Here is a 21,835-nt window from a genome sequence, read left to right on the forward strand (position 1 = left end):
TTTAAAGAAAATATATAATAATATAATAATACATATAAATAAAATATAAATGTTAAAGAATTTAAACATTTCAATATTTATTTTTTAATATAAAAAAATATTTATTTATTAATATAAAAAGAGAACTCTATCACATATAAGTATATAACCCTTGTATTTATCTATTTATTATGAGTTTTTTAATAAAAGAAAATCTAATTTTACAAAGATATATTTAAATAAAATAAAATAATTTATATAAGACTCTATCACAAATTACCTATTTTATTTTCTTTAAACTCTATCACATTAGATAAGGATATATTTTTTAAAAAAATAAAATATAATCTATGATCTTCCAAAAACCACAAACTCTATATAATAAATTTTTATATCAATTTTGATCTAATGTATGATTAGTATAATTGAATTTCTATTTTAAAATTTAATTAAAAATTAATAATTGAATTTCTATTGTAAATTAAAAATAATACTAAATTTCAAATTACCTAATAAAATTCAAATTACCTAAAATAATTTGTTACTTTGCAAAACTCAAATATTTCACTATTAAAATAAAAAATTATTAATTAATAAAAAATAAAATATTAATATTTCAATATTAATATAAAAACCTAAAAGAATTTATTAATTTAAGAAACTTAAACTTTACCACCAATTTCAAAATATTTCAGTATTTATTTATTAATATAAAATAAATATTTATTAATTAATATAAAAAGAGTTACAAAAAATTGCAATTTGTTTGTAACGTTTATTTTTACAAGTTTCAAATCAACAATTAGAAAAAAATATATATATATTCAAAAACAAAAATTCTATAAGTTACAAAACATTCCCCATGTGCATCGCACGTGCCTTTTCCTAATATATATATATATACACACCTATTTAACCTAATTATTTTAAACAATAATTACCATTTTATTATCAGTTTGTTTTAAATAAACAAATGTTATTCTAATTATATTTTAATTAAATATAATTAATAGTCCCTTAAATGTATTTTAATTAAATATATTTTATTCAAAAGTTGGTTTTAATTTTATTCCATTTACGGTTGCGGGTTATGTACAATAAAGCAAGGTAGGTTGTTTTTTTTTTTTTTTTTTTTTTTTTTTTTTTTTGTCATTTGATGACTCAATAAGGGTAATAACGTCTTTTCTCTTTAGTGAATTGGCATTTTGGTCATTTCAATATATATGTATTGAGGACTGATTTGTGCACACAGAGGGGAAGGCTTTGCAAAAAGAGGCCAAACCTTAGGACATATATATAGAGTAAATCTCATAGGCCATTGGTTTTTATGTTTTTTTTCATATATATTTATATATATATACACACACCACGTATATTGAACCCAGGGACAACCCTAGAAATGAAGGATTTTATAAAAAAAATTAAAAATTACATATACAATTGGACCCAAGAGGCATGTATATTAAGGAGAAACATTGGGCCAGGTCCCGACTTCACTATCATCTATTTATTTCGCTTATGAATTTCTTATTATTTATTTCGCTTACGAAACTTGGCAGAAATTAGAGAGGAAGCCAAAAGTCTCTAGCTATATATATATATATATATATATTCTACTTACAGCAACCATATGCATCCATTCATTGATCCATTGTGAAAATAAACATGGCGTCCTTTAAATATTGTGCAGTTGTAGTAGTATGGATAGCATCTAATGTTAACTTAATGGCAACGACTATTCTGTCGAAATCGTCGTCATGGACAGAGGAAGAGGATCTTCAAGGCACTGGTTGGTGGGCGAACAATATTATTGAAGTCATTTTGCTTGTCATCCTCATTCCTTTTTAATCCTCGTAATTATTTTCTTCCTCCGTCGTAAGGTTAGTAAAGATACTCAATCCGAATAAAGGGCAATAAAGAACGGAAATTTGTTCTCAGTGTGGAATTACGATGGAAGCATTGCGTATGAAGATATAATTAAAGCAACGGATGACTTTGACATTAGATACTGCATAGGGATGGGTGGTTATGGCAGTGTTTACAAGGCACAGTTGGTGAGTGGCCAAGTTGTTGACTTGAAGAAACTTCACAGGTCAGAAGCCGAGGTACCAAATTTCAACAAGAGTTTTAAGAATGAGGTGCAAATGTTAGCAGAAATAAGGCATCGAAACATTGTCAAGCTTTACGGATTCTGTTTGCACAATCGTTGCATGTTCTTGATTTACGTACTTGGAAAGAGGAAGCTTATTCTGTGCCCTAAGACACGATGCTGAAGCTGCGGAGTTGAATTGGACTATGAGGGTGAACGCCATCAAAGGCATTGCACATGCTTTGTCTTACATGCATCATGATTGCAATCCACCAATTGTTCACCGCGACATATCAAGCAACAACATCCTGTTGAGCTCGGAAATGGAGGTGGTCGTGGCTGATTTTGGCACAGCTAGACAGTTATATCCTGATTCATCAAACCGAATTGTACTTGCCGGCAGGTATGGATATGTTGCCCCAAGTGAACCATTCTTCATATGCAATTTCAACCTCCCTTTTTTTTTTCTTTTTTTTTTTCCAGAGTCTCCTGAGTAGCTTTTAAGGTCCGCATTCTAAATTGGAAACTATTTTCTAACAATTGATTAACTATCTTTATTGTTTGTGTAGAACTTGCCTACACCATTGTCGTGAATGAAAAATGCGATGCTTATAGCTTTGGGGTTGTGGCATTGGAAACGCTCATGGAAAGGCATCCGGGAGAACTTCTCCAATCATTGGCATCAGCATCTACTCAAAATATAATGTTAGAGGATGTTTTAGATGCACGCCTCCAAACTCCAGCGCCTGGACGGGTTGCGCGGGATTTTGGTCTGACTGCTACATTGGCATTTGCTTGCTTACATTCTGAACCAAAGTTTCGGCCAATAATGCGACGCATCTCTCAAGAAGTTCTTTCTTCCAAGTACTCACTAGCTAAACCTCTGTATAAAATGTCACTGTCGCAGCTAATGAATTAGGATTTATATTTGATCAATTAATCAAGTAATCTTGGTATTAGTCAATACATAATACCAAATAATAGGATTAGTTTCTTGTTTGTTGGAATTCTACTAGTTAAATGACTTGATGTATTTGTATTTCAGTAACTAATTAGAAATCAAGATGTTTATCCGATCAATCAATACATTGTAAAGTAGGTGTGTTGTAAACATATAAATTAAATGCTTTCTTAATCGAGAAAATGGATGATAATTTAAATATAAGGAGACCTGTATCTTCCAAGGAGTGAAGACATAGTGGTTAAAGCATCAAAACGTCTCGACTTGTCCAGAAGACCACCGTCTTCACCATTTTGCGGGGTTGTTACAGTGTATTTTCATTGGTGAGGTCACGGGTATGCCCTTCAAATCAAAATGCACCGTCCAATAAAATTTGTTCCACCCACTTATAAAATGTGCTGTCAACAAGTTGTTTACAGTGTATTTTCATTGGTAAGGTCATCCAATGATGTGGCATGTCTGGGACACCCATTTATCTACTCATCGGAGTTGCTAATTGTCATGTTAGGTCATCTTGAACCCTACAACAGAATCTACAAGATAATTCAAAGGTGTCCTCAGTATGCATATTTTAAAATCTAGTCATTTCATCAACAATTATATATGTATCTCATACTTCTTTTGTAACTCTCTCTTACTTTCTTTATGCTCTGAGCATGGAGTCACCAGACCCACCTAGGGTTTCAAGAGACCTACAAAACCCCGTTCCATAACTCTGCCGGCATGACACCGGACGAGCTAGCTATTGGTGCCGGAGGGAATGGGAGTTTTCGCTGATTGATCTGAGCAGGTTGAGCCGTGGAGTTTTCGCTCACTGCTGACAAAACCATCTTAAATGCTGCAAGGAGAAATGCACTACATGATAGAAGAGTTTTGAGATGCAGAGTCCAATATTGTCTATACAACTTAATGCTAAATTTGGTCTATGAAAATGAGGCTCCATCTGTTGGCAACATAACAGCAGTCCAAGACTTAATTGCAATCTTTTTGTGAACATTTTTTGTTTTCCACCACTAACATTATGACAAGTCTACCCCAAGGTATGCGGAGGTGGAGATTTAAATCCTTCAACACGCCCCCTCACGTGGCCTTCTTTTTTTTCCTAGTTGGTACTCACACATACATGTCTCTTTTGAGAGTTGAACTCCAGACCTCCCTTTGGGAAGTAAGAGACTGATACCGCTACACCATTGGCCCGTTGGTACTGTGGTCTTCTTTTTGCTCCGATACGTATTATTATGTTAACATCCGTCTACTCCAAAAGTTAGCTGTTAGAGACGGTGTAATTACTGCATAATAAAGAAAGAAAAAAAGAATACTCCCCTGCTCTAAAGCCCAGTATGTGCACTATGGTAACTAAATTTAGTATTTTTTCTAACATATCGGCATTTTTTATTGCCCACCTACAAAGTGACAAACAGAAATTGGCTCTGTTACTCACCATTTTAGCTCCTCAAATTTCAAATATCCCCAACCAGCCAATTAATCAATTCAAAACTGTAAATGAAAATTAGTGACTTCCTTCTTACACTTCTATAGATAGATAGCTCTTAGATGAAGTCGACAATAATTGAAGAATTGTGGACTTACTAAGAATTCGTACAAATTCTCTTCTTTCTTGCGAAAGAGGTGACAAGCTTCTCTTTTCTACACTACCATGCTAATAAGAAACATTCTTTTGAATAAAATAAATAATCAAGAAAGAAAAATAAATTCACAAACAATAATGAGTGTGTATTGTGTCCTACATTGTAAATAACAAGTAACATCAAGTCCATCCTAATTTTAATGCTGAAGCCTGAAGCTCAGAATGCATACCGGTAGATGGCGTCAGCTACTCCATCTTCGTCGTTGCTGGCACCAATCACGTTAGCCACAGCTTTTGCCTTCTCTGATCCATTACTGAGAGCAATGCCTAGAGAAGCCAACTCGAGCATCTCAACATCATTTTCCCCATCGCCAACAGCCATTATCTAATAACCAACGGTACGAACCAATAGAGGGTAAGATGGCCATATTTCCAACATTGTAAGGCATGAAAACCCCACAGGAATAGATCTGTCATTATTCTTGACTTTTTGCCAACTAGGGCAGTCAAAGATTCATAGTTTTCTTCTACAAACATCATTAAAGATTATAACCCTGATCATGTGGTCTGAAGGTACCTGTCCTAAGCCTCACTATGTGAAAATGCATATTCAAGATTGAGAATGCCATTCACCTCCAAAAAGAGGTGGCAATGATCAGATGTTGGTGCTTGCATCCATCTTTCTAAATAAACAATCACCAGCTAATTTTGGAGGTATCTTCTCCGATGGTGTCAATTTGAGTGTGTTTACTGTGCCAGTTTCTATATTTCTCTTGAATTGGATAGCATCCCTATATGCAAGGAACTAAAAAAAGGCTAACCAAGTGCACGAAGCTCCTGCCACGGCATGGTCTGGGGAGAGGACTACATATAAATATTTACGGCGTCACAATAATTCAATTTATTCTACTCCATGACAAGGCTACGAAAAAAGCCTCTTTTGCTGTTATATAAGAACTAAATAATGAAGAATAACTGGAGTCGTGAAAATGGCTCAAGTAGATGTAGCCTGTAGGCCAATAATTAATTTTGATATAAAATTCTGCCTTGGATATAGTCTAGGTGAATCGAATGGAAAATAGACAGTTAAAAACTAACCATGCCTTCAAAAATGATATTCAGTTCCATGAAATCCCTTCTTCTTGTTTTTTTTTTTTTTGGTGTTGGGGGGTGTTCACAGAATGCTCTTGGGAAGACTTGAACCCTCCATCTTTCACTTTGAAAGGAGAGGAGATACCACTAGGCCACAAACTTGAAAACTTTATTCAAGAGCTTAAGATTTTCAGACTTCTTGGTAAAATGTCAAACTAGTTGGACAGTGTTAGGTTGGTGGCAGTGGTTTGAATGGGATGTAGAAACAGACGCCATGGCTGGAGGTGGGTGAAGGACTTCTCGTCCGCCCTATTCATACTTCCATCTTATCTTGATGACATTAATGGTTCTAAGGATGTCGAAGCTGACACCATGAGTGGAGTAGTGTGAAGAGCTTCTTGTCTTTCCATTTCATACTTCAATCTTATCTTGACGACATTTATGGTTCTAACCAAGGAAATGGAGGAAAAAGAAAAGTGATACACACATAGAGAGAATAAGCTTTGGGCGTAATTTGGGGGAAACTTTGAGCCAAGGTAAAGATGCAACTGTTACTCGGAGCAGTTGGCCAATCATGGAGATTGCGGAATCTATATGGGATCATGCTACTTCTCAGTGTAAGTTGAGGACTTAACTAGCTGGTTTAAGCCTTGTAAAGAAGGTATTGAATGTTGTTTTGAACCTATTCACTTAGATGTATAACACGGCTTCAAAGCTATTTCTACTTTTAATAGAATACTGAGATTTAGCTGATCAGTAATCAAGATGTTCTTACATCTGGTGCCAGCACCTGTAAGCCAACTTAGGTAATACAAGAAATGGGTCTATTCCAGCCTAGTCTGATAAAATATGGTGTTAAGCAAATAGAAATGCAGCAAGCATTCACAAGTCAATAAGGACCAGTTATGACTTCGACCACAAAGCCCCAGTCCACCAAAATCCATAAATGATTGGTGCTGAAATGGTGCAAAGTGCAACCCTGACCCTCTGGCCTACTAATCCACCATTCCCACATTATCCTACCAATGACATGGCGTGGGTCCATGTTCCTTCCTAATCAAAGCCCAAGCAATCAGTTTAGTGGACTGGACTGACAATAGAGACCTGTTATTTGGGTCATTTCCAGCAAATTGGTAACTGTCCATTATATATTTGGAATAAAATAACCCAAACAATTAGATGGGTAGGGAATTTGTTGCCGCATACCTCCTTTGCAGTAACACCCAAATGATCAAGAAGTATCCTTACTCCATTCCCTTTTGATGTTCCAGGGGGGACAATTTCAAGCATGTCTGGAACAGCCTGGACGACTGTGGCACGATCTCTTGTTGCTCCTGACCAGTATGGCCGCAGAGTAGTAGCCACTCCCTCAGCAGTGTCTAAGAAGATCAGCTTCTGCGAATTCGAACAAAATGTTTCACAATTTGAAAACGATAATCATAAATTAGTATATTGATTTAGTTTACTTGATGACCAGGAGGAGTCATCTGCTACGACTAACAAATGACATTTTTTAAATGTTTCCCTCCAGCTTATTTATGCATATATATTCATTATATATGCAAAATACAAGGAAAAAACTATAACAGAGCCTACCAGTCACCAGTTAATCACAAGAACACAACTACTACAAAGAACTCGCACTGCAGTAGGTTATGCTTATAAACATATATCCAAGTGTTAAGAGAGATGCATTGTTGGCAGATTCTTTTAAATAAAAGTTGAATTACGTTAAGAGGGACTGAGGGATGAGGTGCTCGTCCATGGTTCATCATCAAAGATTGAAGACAGAGCCAAATTTGTTTCTACTCTGTAAGTTCGTTAGAATGCAATAGAGTCATGCCAAGTCCACGATCTATACTTAGACGGGGATTAAGTAGGTCTTGTTGGTTGACTAAATAAGTTTAACTACTTTTTGAATTTAAAAGAAATAAACAGAAACTTTCAATTCAAATTATGACTAAAAACTAACATGTTACTTAATCCATCATCCAATCATGCAATAAACAGGTAAAGCAATTATTAATGAACCGTAGAAAACCCAACTGGAAAAAATCACGGAACTTAATCGAAGCAAACCAAATACACTACGAGAAAGAAGCAGTACAACCTAGGTTAACAATTTCCCAAAACCCTAAAAAAACCTAGTTACCTCTTGACACAGATAAATCCACCAAACTCTCCCCAACTCTCCAGGCATACAATCCGCTAGTCAACAAACTTCATTCCTCACGAATCTGCTTCTCGCACTAGTGATTTAGTCTCAGCCAGTAGTTGTCCGAATCAATCTCTGTTAAATGGATTGACATTGGTGTTGAACTCCGCAGCGATGATGTCAGACACTCTAAGAACGCACTCACTTCTAATGCAAGAATGATGAATGTAAAGAAAAATAGATGCACTCTAAAACTTACAAATATACTCTTTGTATGTGTTGTAAGTTGTATTCTAGGTATATGTAATCTGTCCTAGAGTTATATATATATATAGGCAAATTAGAAGTATAGAGAATAGGTTTTTCAGTATCTTAAATTGAAAAGGAAACTGAAGTTCCAAACTGCTCAATCAATTGAGGAACCAGTCGATCGATCGACACAACTCCAGTGGCCCTTGATTGATCAAAGCCTACTACATTTTTACATTTAGAAAGTTCTAGAAAGGAAGTTTCTAGAAACACTATATGCATATCAAAAAGGATTTTCAGAATCAAACAAAATTAAACCAAGTGAATTAGAAAAGCTAATGAATGAATGCATGTACCCTAATTTGCCGAGTGCATGCAAGCGTCAAACTACCTTTTTACCCTTGGTGTAGAAGGTTACGCATTTATCCTTGAATGTAACTTCTATTTCATCATCAAACATGAGCAAGATGTAACAAGTAACACTACCTTCTGAATTTTCTAATTTAAACTAGAAACTAAAAACAAAAGTCAAGGACTCTTAATTTTGATCTACGAAATTTTTCAACCCAAGTCCTACAACCTAACAAACATGATTCTTCAAGTTATATTGAGCACACTTTAGGAAAGGTAAGTGACCCTAAGACTCTAGGGTTTAGGTTGGAAAATGAAGTTTTCAATGGCCAAATTAATCCCTGATTGAATTTATATTTGGATGGACACATTTTGAGATTAATTAGGAAGTTTGGCGTGGAAAGTACATGTGGATTGTAGAGATCAATGTCTCACAGAAAAGAAGCCTTATCTGGAGGAGGCTGGATTTTAGACATTGGAGCAAACAAGTCAAATTAGACAGGTCAGAGGGTGTTGGATAGCACTCATGTTGTCACAAAAGAGATAGTAGGCCCAGAAAAAGTGACTCGTCTTTAAGTATAACCATCGCAACAAAATAATCTCTGATGTAGTATCAGCAAGGATCCTGTACTCGGCTTCTGCACTAGAGCGAGTATGGTCTCTTTCTCACTCTTCCAAGATAGTTGAGAGTCACCAACGAAAAGGAAAAAGCCAGTAGTAGAGCAACGATCACTATTCAACTGACAGAGTTGATGGTTGACCAATCGAAGTGTGTCCAGTACCTACTCCATCAATTGAGATATAGGGTTGGTCGAACTTAGATCAAACTTTAAGATAGCATGATCAAGCCTCAAATAGAGTCAGTAGAATTGATCAAACTTTTGAGACCTCTAAAGCTTAACCCTCCTAATTACAGTAATTGATTGCATGATCATCAGATTATTTCGTTGATTGATTATGCTGCTAAGCAAATAAACTTTCAATTGGGCATATTCAATAAAAAAAGTATCTATCTAATCATCCACTCGACTGTCTGTGATTCCATATGCCTATCCTCCTGGATTTTTCACCAGTATGGCCTCTCATAAGGATTTCAATCATAATTAGACGATTATTAATAATTGGAGACAGAGTAAACGTGGCTACTCGGTCACATCAAGAATATGAGAAAGTAGTCCAATTCAAATGTTACACGATAGAAACTGTGAGTGAGCACTTTTGGGCAGTGTTACGGTAAAAAACAAGAACTGTGCAGCTTTGAAGTATGAAAATTTTGTGCTCAATTAACCCATGCTTCAAAATGTGGATGAAACTACAAATCTGCCAACTTTAACAGCATACCTGGATGTCAACACCAGCCAAGAGGAGCTCGACTGAAGGAATGATCTCTGCCTGTCAACAAACTTTCATGTCAACCACACATATGAATATCCCCACTCCGGTAATAGCTGAAAGGATTATTACAAAGGAAAAAAATATAAGTGTCATCAGGTACCTTTGGCTCGTAATATACAGTATGAAGCAAGTCTGCAAGAGGGTGATCAAATAATGTTAAGCACCGATCCTCACTGAACGCGATAAGTGGAACTTTATGCTCCAAAGAGTAGAGAAATGCCTGCAATTTAGACATCAGAAACATCTAAAACAGTTTTACCACAGAGAATAAGAATATAACAAGCATAGACTATCCTGCATGCCTTGCCAAGGAATTTGACTCTTGAAAATCAGTTAAAAACCACAGAGAACTGCATATTTAAGGGGCCAGTGAAAAAGGAGAGGCTGCCAAGAAGTTTCTGGTACTTCAATAAAAGGTTGATAATTCTTTCTAAGTAACCAATTAGAAGCACATAAGTCACATAATCACAATTCATGACTGCTTAAGCAGTGGCAGTACCCTTGCACCTAAGACGAGGCCCAGTGGCACATTAGCTTACTATTACCCTCAAATAATAGGACCAACATAGATTGGCACAACTGAGTAGAAAGAGGCCAATGAATGCAATTGATGTATGGCATATTATTTTCCTACTACAGGTGAAGAAGCAGGAAACCACTAGCCCACAAAAAGAAAAAAATTCCTAAGTTGCCTTGTGTGTAATAACAAATTTGATTAAAAAACTTATCAGTAACGCGCAGACATCTCTTGAATCCCAAAATGAGAGACATTACCTCCCTGCAGACATCTCGATCTAAATTCCTTCTGAAAATTTCCCTACCTTGTCTACCATAAACAAGCAACCCCTGAAATAAATTAGAGAACTAACAATAAGAGACAACAGATGGTACATGTAGTGATCAGCTTGAGACTGAACCAAAATGACTACGGCAAAACATTTCAAGAATGCAAAAACTATAAATATGCAAGACCAGTGAGGAGCAGAGGTAATCCAAATAACGCATTTTCCACAGAAGGAACTTTCCCTGGAGATGAAAAAAAAGATAACCTTCATGTTTCCTTGGGGTTCTCATGCAACGAAATTGCAGAGGTCCAGTCAATTTGTCGATCATGGAACTGATAGGTGTTTAAATTAATGTATATATTAGGTGATGGACACTGGAAATAGCATGTATTAACCATATGTGTTGTTTAACATATTACTTTATCAACCTCCATATACTATAATTAAAATACTATAATTTTTATTTTCCTAAACGAATTAAAATACTATAATTAACCAGGAAAAAAAAAAATTAAAGTACTATTATTTAAATGCTCTCAGTAGAAAGACTCAAGTAGTTATCCCTGGCAAAACACTGAAGATAAATGAAGTTGTATCACGAGATACAAGAATATTATGGAAGAGGCATCCAACCAGAAGTGTTGTAAGCATCTTATTATATGTTTAGGGGAACTCAACATAAGCACAGAACTTAAAAATACACCATCAATTTATTCATCCAGAAAGGTCACACATTTGCCTTTAGAACCCTTACAAGAACATGCAGAAGTTATCCCTCATATAAGGCATGCTGAAAGTGATTATAACAGAGGGAATATATAAAAACCTGTAAGAAAACCCCTGGGGAAAACTCTGAAATAATGCCATCAATCCCTGCTAAATCTACCATCTTCAAAGCACTTATGACTGCCGGACGAGTCTGTTCCCAGATATTAGTGATAATTAATATTTAGAATATGTGTCAAAATAACAACACTGTCCAACAGAAATGAAACAAACATAATAATTCAGTAAAAGAAAGCTAAATTATCATCTGTCCTTACTTTCCCAGTGGCTATCACCACTTTTACACCCCTTGACGAGGCCTCTCGTAAAGCTTTTGCAGTTGTTGAGGTAATTTGACTTTTGCTGTTCAGTAGTGTGCCTTGTATTTTAACAGCAAAATCATTATAAGCATATGAAAGAATCCAGAAAACATTTAAAAGCATTTTAGGCAATCTCACCATCCATATCACAGAAGATGTGGCTGAATTTTGGTCTGTAAAATCGAAGACTGCCTTCTTTCTTCCTGTCTTTTAACAATTCACATGTAAGTTTCCCTCCACTATCTCACATGGTGACCATAGCTCAAATGGATAGAGAGAGTTTTCACCCAAGAGGAAGATCTATTGGACTACAAGTTTGTAACCTTAGAATTGATAAGAATGAAATTACCATCTGAATTATCCATCTGAATTTGAGGAATTCCATCAGCTTCAGCATCATATGCACTCCGAATTAATCCTTTCCCCTTCCAACCAAGAGTCCTCAAAAGAAGTTCCTCCGCCTCCTCCATTTCTAATTCAGCCTCATCATTAAACTCATGATCAAATCCTATAAGATGCAACAGCCCATGAACCTGCGGGGGTTTAAAGCAATTACAATTATTATTTTGCATTAAACACTTTCTGACCAAAAAATAATTTCTTATAAGCTGAAAACAGTCAACAATCTACTTCTACTATCAGTTTTTTTCTTTTCTTTTAAAAAAAATAATAAAAAATCCTGAATGTACTATCAGCTGTTTCCTTTCTTCCGTTCACTGGCAACTACTCTTCTAAAGCTATAAGCAAGAGATAAGTAACACATCTACAGTACACATGCCTCAAGACACAAACAGAATGTAAGGGAGTGTAGCAGGTTGATTTTCATCCTAGCTTCTTTGTTCAAACCTAAACCGCACCCTTCACGTGCATGCACGCATGGACACACATAAACACGCACAAGCACACCAAAGGGGGGGAAAAGTCTCACCTTTTTATGAATCTATGTTATATGGACCAAGGTACAATGAATCGGGCACAGGTTTGGGACTAGATTTAGGATATAGAAATATGAATTGAAATGTGTCCAGAAGTTAGGTATGGGTACGCAGACACATCTCCCACATTTACATACATTATATGTTATATATTTTTTATGTTATTGTTATTAAAGAATGTATTTGATTAGAATTTAAATGAGATGTGGTACAACAAAAGGTTTACATCATCTCTCCATGAGAGTTGGAAACCTTCTCCACTATCAATTTTGAGCTTTTGCTTTTTCTCCATCATCACTTGTAAAGGTTCAGCATGTCCAAATTTGAAAAAAAAAAAGAAAAGAAAAGTTATGTTGGAGATATCACATATCCATTACCCATTATGTGTCATATCGGCACAAGAACCTAGGAAGCAAAAAGAGAATTCATGTAACATAATCCTGAATACTTTCTTCAAAAGTGAAGGGTGTCTGACACATATCAACTGCAATTATTCTTGTGATCTTAATGTGTTTTTTTCCCAGGAAGTAGAATAGCTGAATCTCAAACAATTGAAATGTGAAAATAAATGAAAGGAAAAGAAGAAGTGGTGCCCACATCAAGACAATTTAAAGTATAAGAAAATAAACAACATGAGACTTAAGTATGCACTTGCATATAAACACAGATGCGTGAACATGTAAGATACTAGTTAAAATATTGTTGAACCAACCAACAGTATACGGATCTCGTCAAGAAGAGTGTGCCCCCTTTCCTGTGCTTGTCTTGCAGCTGTCTCAACTGAAATTACAATGTCACCCAACATGAGCTGCAAAATGAAAGAGCATGTCAAGTTTGTTAGTCAAGACAGATCACAAAGGTGATGGATTGAGTTCTTACAATTGGAAGCTTCAGTCCAGGAATATGTTGGGACATGGAGAGCACATCAGTAGCATGGTCCTCATCCCTCCAGTCTTTATTAAGTTTGCAGATGAAATCATCATTGCAAAGAAGTATTGATAACTCGACATTTTCAAATCCACTAACATCATCTATAGCATTATCTCTTGTTTTATATACTGAATCTTGCAGATTTTGAAATGCAAACTTCATTGCCATTGGAACATTTAGACGGAGCATTTCTGCAATATCCTGAAACACGTATGGAAACTAATAAATAGATAGAGGGAATAAGTAAAAGATTTAAATAATCGGCACTTCGATGGGATGACGAGGACATGTTCAGATGACACTCGGCTCTTTTTTTAATTTCTTCCTCTTTTTTTGAATTTGAATTGTTCCATGAGGCTATAGTGCTATACACATAAGGGCATTATTTGAATATTTTAAAGTCCTAGTAAGTTAGGATTCTTCTGTGGACAAAAACTATAGACAATTTATTGGCAACTCCTCACTTCGTAGGCTCTGTTAGTGTGCCACATGAACAAGCATAATACATTGCCAGTAAATTGAGGAAAAAAAATTCATGTATTGGTAAAGAGTTTCCATTTTCGAATAAGGCCCATAAGGGTTTGGGATTTCTTTTCTTTTCTTTTTATTTATTTATTTTTAGTGTCAGTTTTACACTGAAATGTTATGATTATAAGTGAGAAAGAACCAACCCGCTCATGAACAACTCGTATTTGGCTTGCTAAGAATCTCATTCAAGCTTGTTCACCAGTTACATGAACTAAGCTTGAATATATATTCTAAACTCAATTTCTTACTAAACCAAGATCGAGCAACACCAAAGCATTACTCATTTCAGCTCATGAAACATACGTATTAGTGTCAAGTAGTTTAGTGATCAGGTCCTTTTATGAAAGTAACATAAAAAAAAATACTATTATAATATGAAGTTACAATCACTGACTTATATCACATGTTAAATATGCTAAGACTATAATTCAAACCTCTTAAATGAAGCTTGTGATCAGCAAAATATAAATAAACCAAGCTTGAATACAAATTTTAAGTTTAACGAATTGAGCTTAAACAGCCAATACTCGGCTCAGATCAGTTCATTTGTATCCCTAACAACGAATGATTCATGGGTAAAACTGCATTGCCTTCAGTGATTAGTCCCTTTACTTGTTAACCTAGTATTCATTCGGCAAATCGATTACATTGTGCAAATGTAGATCATTTCAGAACTTTTTTATTACCCCTAAACCTTCTCCTAATTCCTTTTCAATTTGTTTGCATCTAAACTCATTTTCGCATTTCTGTATTCCAACTATAACTAAAATTTACAAAAAATCACATTAGTGTAAGAGCTATAAATTCAATACTATAAACAAACACACACTAACTTCTATATATATATACACACACACAGAGAAAGACAGAAACCAGAATTTCAGGATCGTCAGGCAATTGCTCTTCGATACAAATCTTGACATCGAGTTCCAATTCCTTCTCTTTACTCTTCGCCGTCCGTTGCCGAACCTTCCGGTACCCTCTCTGCGACGCAAAAACCCTCACAAGCCCTCTCGAAGCCCTTCGATCCTCGAATCGGAAGGCACTGAACCTCCGACCAAATACCGTGGAATCCAAGAACGAAGACGAAACATATAATCGAGTCAAAGAAGGAGCGAGACTCGACTGCAAAGAAGAGGGATGAGATGAAATGGCGAAAGTGGCGGGCATGGCGTGCGTGATTAGACGCGCCGCCATGGCGTCGCCGGAGAAGGGTGGGTGGAGGAGGCGAAGAACAGGAAAAATGGAACGACGATAAATCATTAAATTTGAGAGACCAAAAAGTGGTTTTGTATACTGAGAGCGACGTGTTTTTTTTTTTTTTTTTTTTTTTTTTTTTTTTTTTATGTTTTTTTGTTTCAGCGTGGGTGGTGTTCACCGTAAATTCCTCTCGTCGTTTCGTTTTTTTCGAAGTATCAAACACCCACGGACGAAGGATTTTCTCATAGAAAATCTTTTTACAGTAACAGCGATGTTTGCATACTGTCACGGGCCTAGAGATTTGGCGCAGCGGCACGGCCCGTGCGGCACCAAGGCGTTGCTTCAGCTCGCACAAGCGCCCTGGTCAGCCACCACGACCTGCCCTCCCAAGGATACATGCTGACTGGTTTCGGCCTGCCATGGCCTCGTCAGGGGAACGGCTCCAGCTCCCGACCAGTTTGTGCAGGGATGGCCAACTCCCTTCTTCATAGTCAAGTCCACGACCAGCGACAAGCACCTCGAACTGAACCGAGTCGACCTGCCTGAACTCTGAAGAGGTACCATCCTGTGCTCCTGCACGCCCCTTCCCTGGAACCATTCCCAGTCAATGAATGTTCTTAGCCAATCAGCATGCGTATCTTCTATGCTCATGGCGTCGTTAGGAATCGGATCGTGACATTCTCCCCCACCCAAATCCTGCGACGCCCTCGTCGCAGTGCGGCGCTGACTCCGCTGCGTCCCACATTCCAAAGCTTGTCTCCTCCAAGTGGTATGCTCGCCTGCCCACCATCGCTTCCTTGTACAACCCCTGGCTGCACTCGCCCAATGATAGGGTTTCGGGCTAAAGGGACGCCCACTTCTTCGGGACGCAACCCCACGTTATGCCGCCTCCGCGACACCCCGAGCAAACAAGCGCCCTCCGGCTGACTTGATACCCGCCCTTCACAACGGTTTGCACGCCTCTTGAACTTGCAAGAACTTTGGTGCGCGCGGCCCTCCGGCTTAAAGGACGCCCTCCGGCCATCCTATCACGGACTTGAACCTTTTCAAGCTCCCGTGCGGCCTTAGACACTTTCAAGCCCCCTTGAAGCGCTAAGTCAGCCTACCCGAGTGTGCTAGCTTAGTGAAGACTAAGGCTAGACAAGTGTTTTGCTTACTTGGGTGTGTAGGAAGAGGTTAGGCAAGTGAGCAAGAGAGTTTGGGAATGTATAGAACTTGTATTACTTGAGAGGAGAGATTACAACTTGGTTGCTTGGTGAGGAGCAAATGAACTCCCACCTCCTATTTATAGGCCTTTGGCCTTACAGGAACATTCTAGATGTGTACAAATGTGTGGCCTAGATTTAGTGTCTAGAATCCTCCAGAAATATCTACACAACTCTAGAACTATCTACTATGTACAAGACAAGTCTAGAGAATTCTAGAGAATTCTATACAACTCTAGACAAGTCTAGAAAAGGCTAGACAACTCCACACTAATCTAGAGAATTCCGGAAAGTTCCATACTTGTGTAGAGAAGTCTAGAAAGCTCCAGTCCATGCAAGCTCCATGCTGAAGAGGAAGTTCTCCAACTCCCTCGCTACCCGGTTCCCACCATAGCACTTAGGCTTGGGAATATCAACCCGGGGTGCTACTACCCCCGTAGTAGCTGTGCCGGACGCCACCGCCCGTTTGCACAATGTCCAGTCCGCTCGCATTTCCTCCACTTGCTCGCGGAAAGTGCCAAGCTCCTGATCAACATAGCCACGTAGGGTGGCAAACTCCCCCAACATAAGTTCTCGAAGTGCTTGGAGCTCCTGCCGAAAGTCACCACTTAGGGCATTGAGTGACCCTTTGACAGCATTCTGGACCTCAACGTCCTCCGACTCCAGCCCATGTCCTCCGACTCCAGCCTATCCATGCGCTGGTGAGCATCCTCAAGCTGCTCCAACACGTTGGCTATGGACCCCTCCATCATTGCCACACGTGCCTCTAAGCCCGCCATGATGTCCTTCGACCTAGCCCTCGTCCTCACTCCGCCTGGAGGGGGATTTGTTTCCCTTCCACGTAGAGTCTCCTCTTGGGTGCCAGTCACGTCTGATAGCTCCGCCATAGCTTCCTCCACACAAGGTGTGACGCCTCACGACCTTAGCTCTGATACCAACTGTCACGGGCCTAGAGATTTGGCGCAGCGGCACGGCCCGTGCGGCACCAAGGCGTTGCTTCAGCTCGCACAAGCGCCCTGGTCAGCCACCACGACCTGCCCTCCCAAGGATACATGCTGACTGGTTTCGGCCTGCCATGGCCTCGTCAGGGGAACAGCTCCAGCTCCCGACCAGTTTGTGCAGGGATGGACAACTCCCTTCTTCATAGTCAAGTCCACGACCAGCGACAAGCACCTCGAACTGAACCGAGTCGACCTGCCTGAACTCTGAAGAGGTACCATCCTGTGCTCCTGCACGCCCCTTCCCTGGAACCATTCCCAGTCAATGAATGTTCTTAGCCAACCAGCATGCGTATCTTCTATGCTCATGGCGTCGTTAGGAATCGGATCGTGACAATACGCTTGAAGTAAAATTAAGACCTTAGTTTGGATTTTTCTCTTCTCAAAACAGTTATCAACATTCAACAACCTAAAAACAGAAAATTACTTTCGAATAAATTATAAAATGACTATGGATTTAGCTTGAGGCAAGCCCTTAATTCGGACGTCCCGTGTTCAATCCTCAAGGGGTGAAAAAAGTTTGAAATGGTATACGCGATTTACAGTTGATTTGCACGTATTAAAGGTTTATCTTATAGCCTGCAAAGTGTCAAAGGGTGTTCAATTCTTACACGATTTAAAATAATATTTGTGATTTACACATATAAGATTTACCTTGTAATCACAAGTTCAAAAGGTTAAAGGTTGGAAGGATTCTATGTTTTCAAAAAATAAATAAATAAATAAGGAAAAAAAAAAAAAAATCAAACTTAGAGAAAATAATTTGAGTAAGATGAGCTATCTTTATTAAACAATTGAATTGAAAAAATTATTAAAATACTTATTTGACTTTTCTTACAAAAAAAAATTGTCTCCATCTAATAGTTAAATAAGGAAAAGCTGAGATGGCTCTCATAATAAGATTACTTAAATAATTTTTGAAAAACTAGCAATCAAATTTATGGATTTGTTTAGTTTTCTTTCTTTCTTTTTTTTTTTTTTTTTTTTGAACAACTTTATGTTTTATGATAATTAAAAATCAAAAAGCTCTACAAAAATCAGTTTAGTTGATTGTTTTCTAAAACTTAGGTAAAAAAATATTTGTTTACTGATAATTGTTTTTTTCAGAATTATTTAAAAGTAGTTTTTTAATTTCTGAATTCTTGAAAATTATTTTAGAATACTAAACTACACATGTTTCTTTATAGTTTTGTGAAAACAAAATATTGTTCTAATTATAATTTCCTTTGCTTTTCTATTTATTATTAAGAGTTTTATTTTTACTTTAGGTAAATTTCGACCCGCACTAAAGGCTTAACATACGTGAAGATGCGGACTATCTCCACCAACTTTTAAAAAAAAACCTTATTTCTTTTGTGGAATCAACTATTTTCCTTCTTCTTTTTTTCTTTTTTCTTTTTTTTGATAATTGTCTTTTTTTTTTCTTTTTTTTTTCTTTTCTGAAAGATTTACTTTAGAATACTGAATCACATAGAAACATAGTCTTGTGAAAGCAATAAATTATTCTGATTATAAATTATTTCGCTCGTCTTTTTATTACTAAGAGTTTTATTTATGTATCTCTACGCAAATGACCAATAACTTCTCCGATGAAACAAATTAATTTTATTTTAAAAAGAATTCTTGAGGCTCAAGTATAAAATTGAATTTAAAACAAATTAATTATTGATTTTATGTTTGCCGTTATTTTTTGAGGTTTTAATTTAAAAATAATTTTAGTTCTTTCTTCTATTAGACTATGATTATATTGATTTTATCTTAGCCGTTATTTTTTATTTTTTTATTTTTCTTTTGGAATTTGATGAAGGTTTTTAAGCAACTCAAAGATTAACATAATTAATATTCAATAATTCACTGTTAAATTTTTTTGTTCTTTTTCTTATAGGCGTATTCATATTTATAATTGAACCCAACCCATAAATTCTCTAGCATTGTCCTTTTTCAATCACCCTCGTGACAAAAAACATTACAGTGTTATGTCTCAAAATGTCTAAAACATTCTTTTTGGACATCATATCTATCTCTATACTATTATTAAATGTGCAAAGTGTTTCAGTATTTCAGTATTTATTTATTAATTAATATAAATTCTATAAAACTCAAAATTATCTAATAAAATTAAAATTAATTCAAATTAACAAAATATAAAAAGGGTCTAATTCTAATTACAAAGTTCCACATTGGTTTTAAGTAAAAAAGATTACATGAAAGCCTCTTATAAAACTATAGAGCTAAAGAAATAATAATCACACCTTCTCGGCCATTTGGCTAAGATCAAGTGTGCTACTAAATTTTTTTGGGTCAGCCTTTTGGCTAACCTTTCTTGGTCTTTTGGTTACGATCAAGTTCAGTATTTCAATATTTATTTATTAATTGATATAAATTCTATAAAACTAAAAATTACCTAATAAAATTAAAATTAATTCAAATTAACAAAATATAAAAAGTGTTTAATTCAAATTACAAAGTCCCACATTGATTTTAAGTAAAAAAGATTACATGAAAACCTCTTATAAAACTATAGAGCTAAAGAAATAATAATCACACCTTCTCGCCTTTTGGCTAAGATCAAGTGTAGTACTAAATTTTTTTTTTGTTGGCCTTTTGGCTAACCTTTCTTGATCTTTTGGCTAGTATAATACTACTTTCTCGGCCTTTGTGCAAAGAGTTTCAATATTTATTTATTAATTAATATAAATTCTATAAAACTCAAAATTACCTAATAAAATCCAAATTAATTCAAATTAACAAAATATAAAAAGAGTTTAATTCACAATAAAGAGCTCTCACATGATATATAGAATAGTATTTCAATATTTAAATTACCTAATAAAATTAAAATTAATTCAAATTAACAAAATATAAAAAAAGTTTAATTCAAATTACAAAGTCTCACATTGGTTTTAAGTAAAAAAGATTACATGAAAGCCTCTTATAAAACTATAGAACTAAAGAAATAATAATCACACTTTCTCGACCTTTTGGCTAAGATCAAATGTAGTACTAAATTTTTTTCAGTCGGCCTTTTGGCTAACCTTTCTTGGTCTTTTGGCTAAGATCAAGAATAGTACTTATTTTCTCGGCCTTTGTGCAAAGAGTTTCAGTATTTATTTATTAATTGAAATAAAATCTACATAATAAAATTTAAACTAACCTATTTATCTATTTATTATTATGAATTTTTTAATAAAAGAAAATCTAATTAGACAAAAATTATTAATATAAAAATATTTATTAATTGATATATAAAATAAAATAATTTTTATAACACTCTACCACAAATTAGCTTTAATAATGAGTTTCTTAATAAAATTAAATCTAATTAGACAAGGATATATTTAAAAAAAATAAAATAATTTTTATAAAACTCTATTACAAATTACCTATTTTATTTTTAATAAAACTCTATCAACAAAGATATATTTAAAGAGTTTCTATAAAACTTTAACATAAATTACCTATTTTTCTATTTATCATGAGTTTTTTAATAAATGGAAACCTAATTAGACAAGAATTACTAAAATAAAAAATATTTATTAATTGATATAAAAAGAGTTTATATTAAACTCTAACACAAATTACCTATTTATTTATTTATTATAAGTTTTTTAATAAAATAAAAGATAACAAGACAAGAATTATTAATATAAAAAATATTTTTTAATTGATATAAAAAATCAAATAATTCATCTAAAACTCTACCACAAATTACCTTTTATTATAAGTTTTTTTTTTAATAAGAGTTAATCTAATTAGACAGGAATTATTAAAATATAAAAATATTTATTAATTCATATAAAAATAGTTTTAAAAATATTTTCTACAACACTCTAACACGTATTACATATTACAATTTTTTAATAAAAGAAAATCTAATTTTCGTAGTAAAATACAGAAACTCTACCAAAGTATTTCAGTATTTATTTATTTATATAAAAATTATTTATTAATTGATATAAAAAGAGTTTTTATCTATACTACTATTAAATGTTCAAAGAGTTTCAGTATTTAAGTATCTATTTATATTAAAATATATTTATTAATTGATATGAAAAGTGTTTTTCTAAAAAAAAAAAAAAAAACTCTATCAAACTCCAAAATCTATCTAATAAAATTATTGATATAAAAAATATTCATTAATTGATATATAAAATAAAATAATTTTTCTAAAATACCACAAATTACCTTTTATTATAAGTTTCTTAAGAAAATTAAATCTAATTAGACAAGGATATATTTAAAGAAAACAAAATATTAAATATGCAAAAAGTTTCAGTATTTATTTGTTTATATAAAAAATATTTATTAAT

At 35.0% G+C, this 21,835-nt stretch overlaps 1 protein-coding gene and 1 pseudogene across 1 annotated transcript; one reads left to right on the forward strand and one right to left on the reverse strand.

Annotated features, from left to right (window-relative positions):
- The first annotated feature begins 1,644 nt into the window (after positions 1 to 1,644).
- On the forward strand, positions 1,645 to 2,626 carry LOC132305253 (MDIS1-interacting receptor like kinase 2-like; annotated as a pseudogene).
- Positions 2,627 to 4,579: 1,953 nt separating this feature from the next.
- Positions 4,580 to 15,387, reverse strand: LOC132303749 (endoribonuclease YBEY, chloroplastic). The gene is made up of 12 exons (XM_059801144.1): positions 14,996 to 15,387; positions 13,544 to 13,795; positions 13,377 to 13,472; positions 12,079 to 12,262; positions 11,868 to 11,936; positions 11,688 to 11,788; positions 11,471 to 11,563; positions 10,634 to 10,705; positions 9,960 to 10,079; positions 9,806 to 9,856; positions 6,916 to 7,104; positions 4,580 to 5,002 (listed from the first exon to the last, which is right to left on the reverse strand). The coding sequence occupies exons 1-12, from the start codon at positions 15,383 to 15,385 to the stop codon at positions 4,835 to 4,837; spliced, it is 1,785 nt and encodes a 594-aa protein (XP_059657127.1). The 5' UTR covers positions 15,386 to 15,387; the 3' UTR covers positions 4,580 to 4,834.
- Positions 15,388 to 21,835: the final 6,448 nt, after the last annotated feature.

This window comes from Cornus florida, unplaced genomic scaffold (genome assembly GCF_030987335.1).
Source record: "Cornus florida cultivar Cherokee Brave unplaced genomic scaffold, ASM3098733v1 CherokeeBrave_3.0.0_Hap2_Chr04, whole genome shotgun sequence".
NCBI classification, from domain to species: Eukaryota; Viridiplantae; Streptophyta; class Magnoliopsida; order Cornales; family Cornaceae; genus Cornus; species Cornus florida.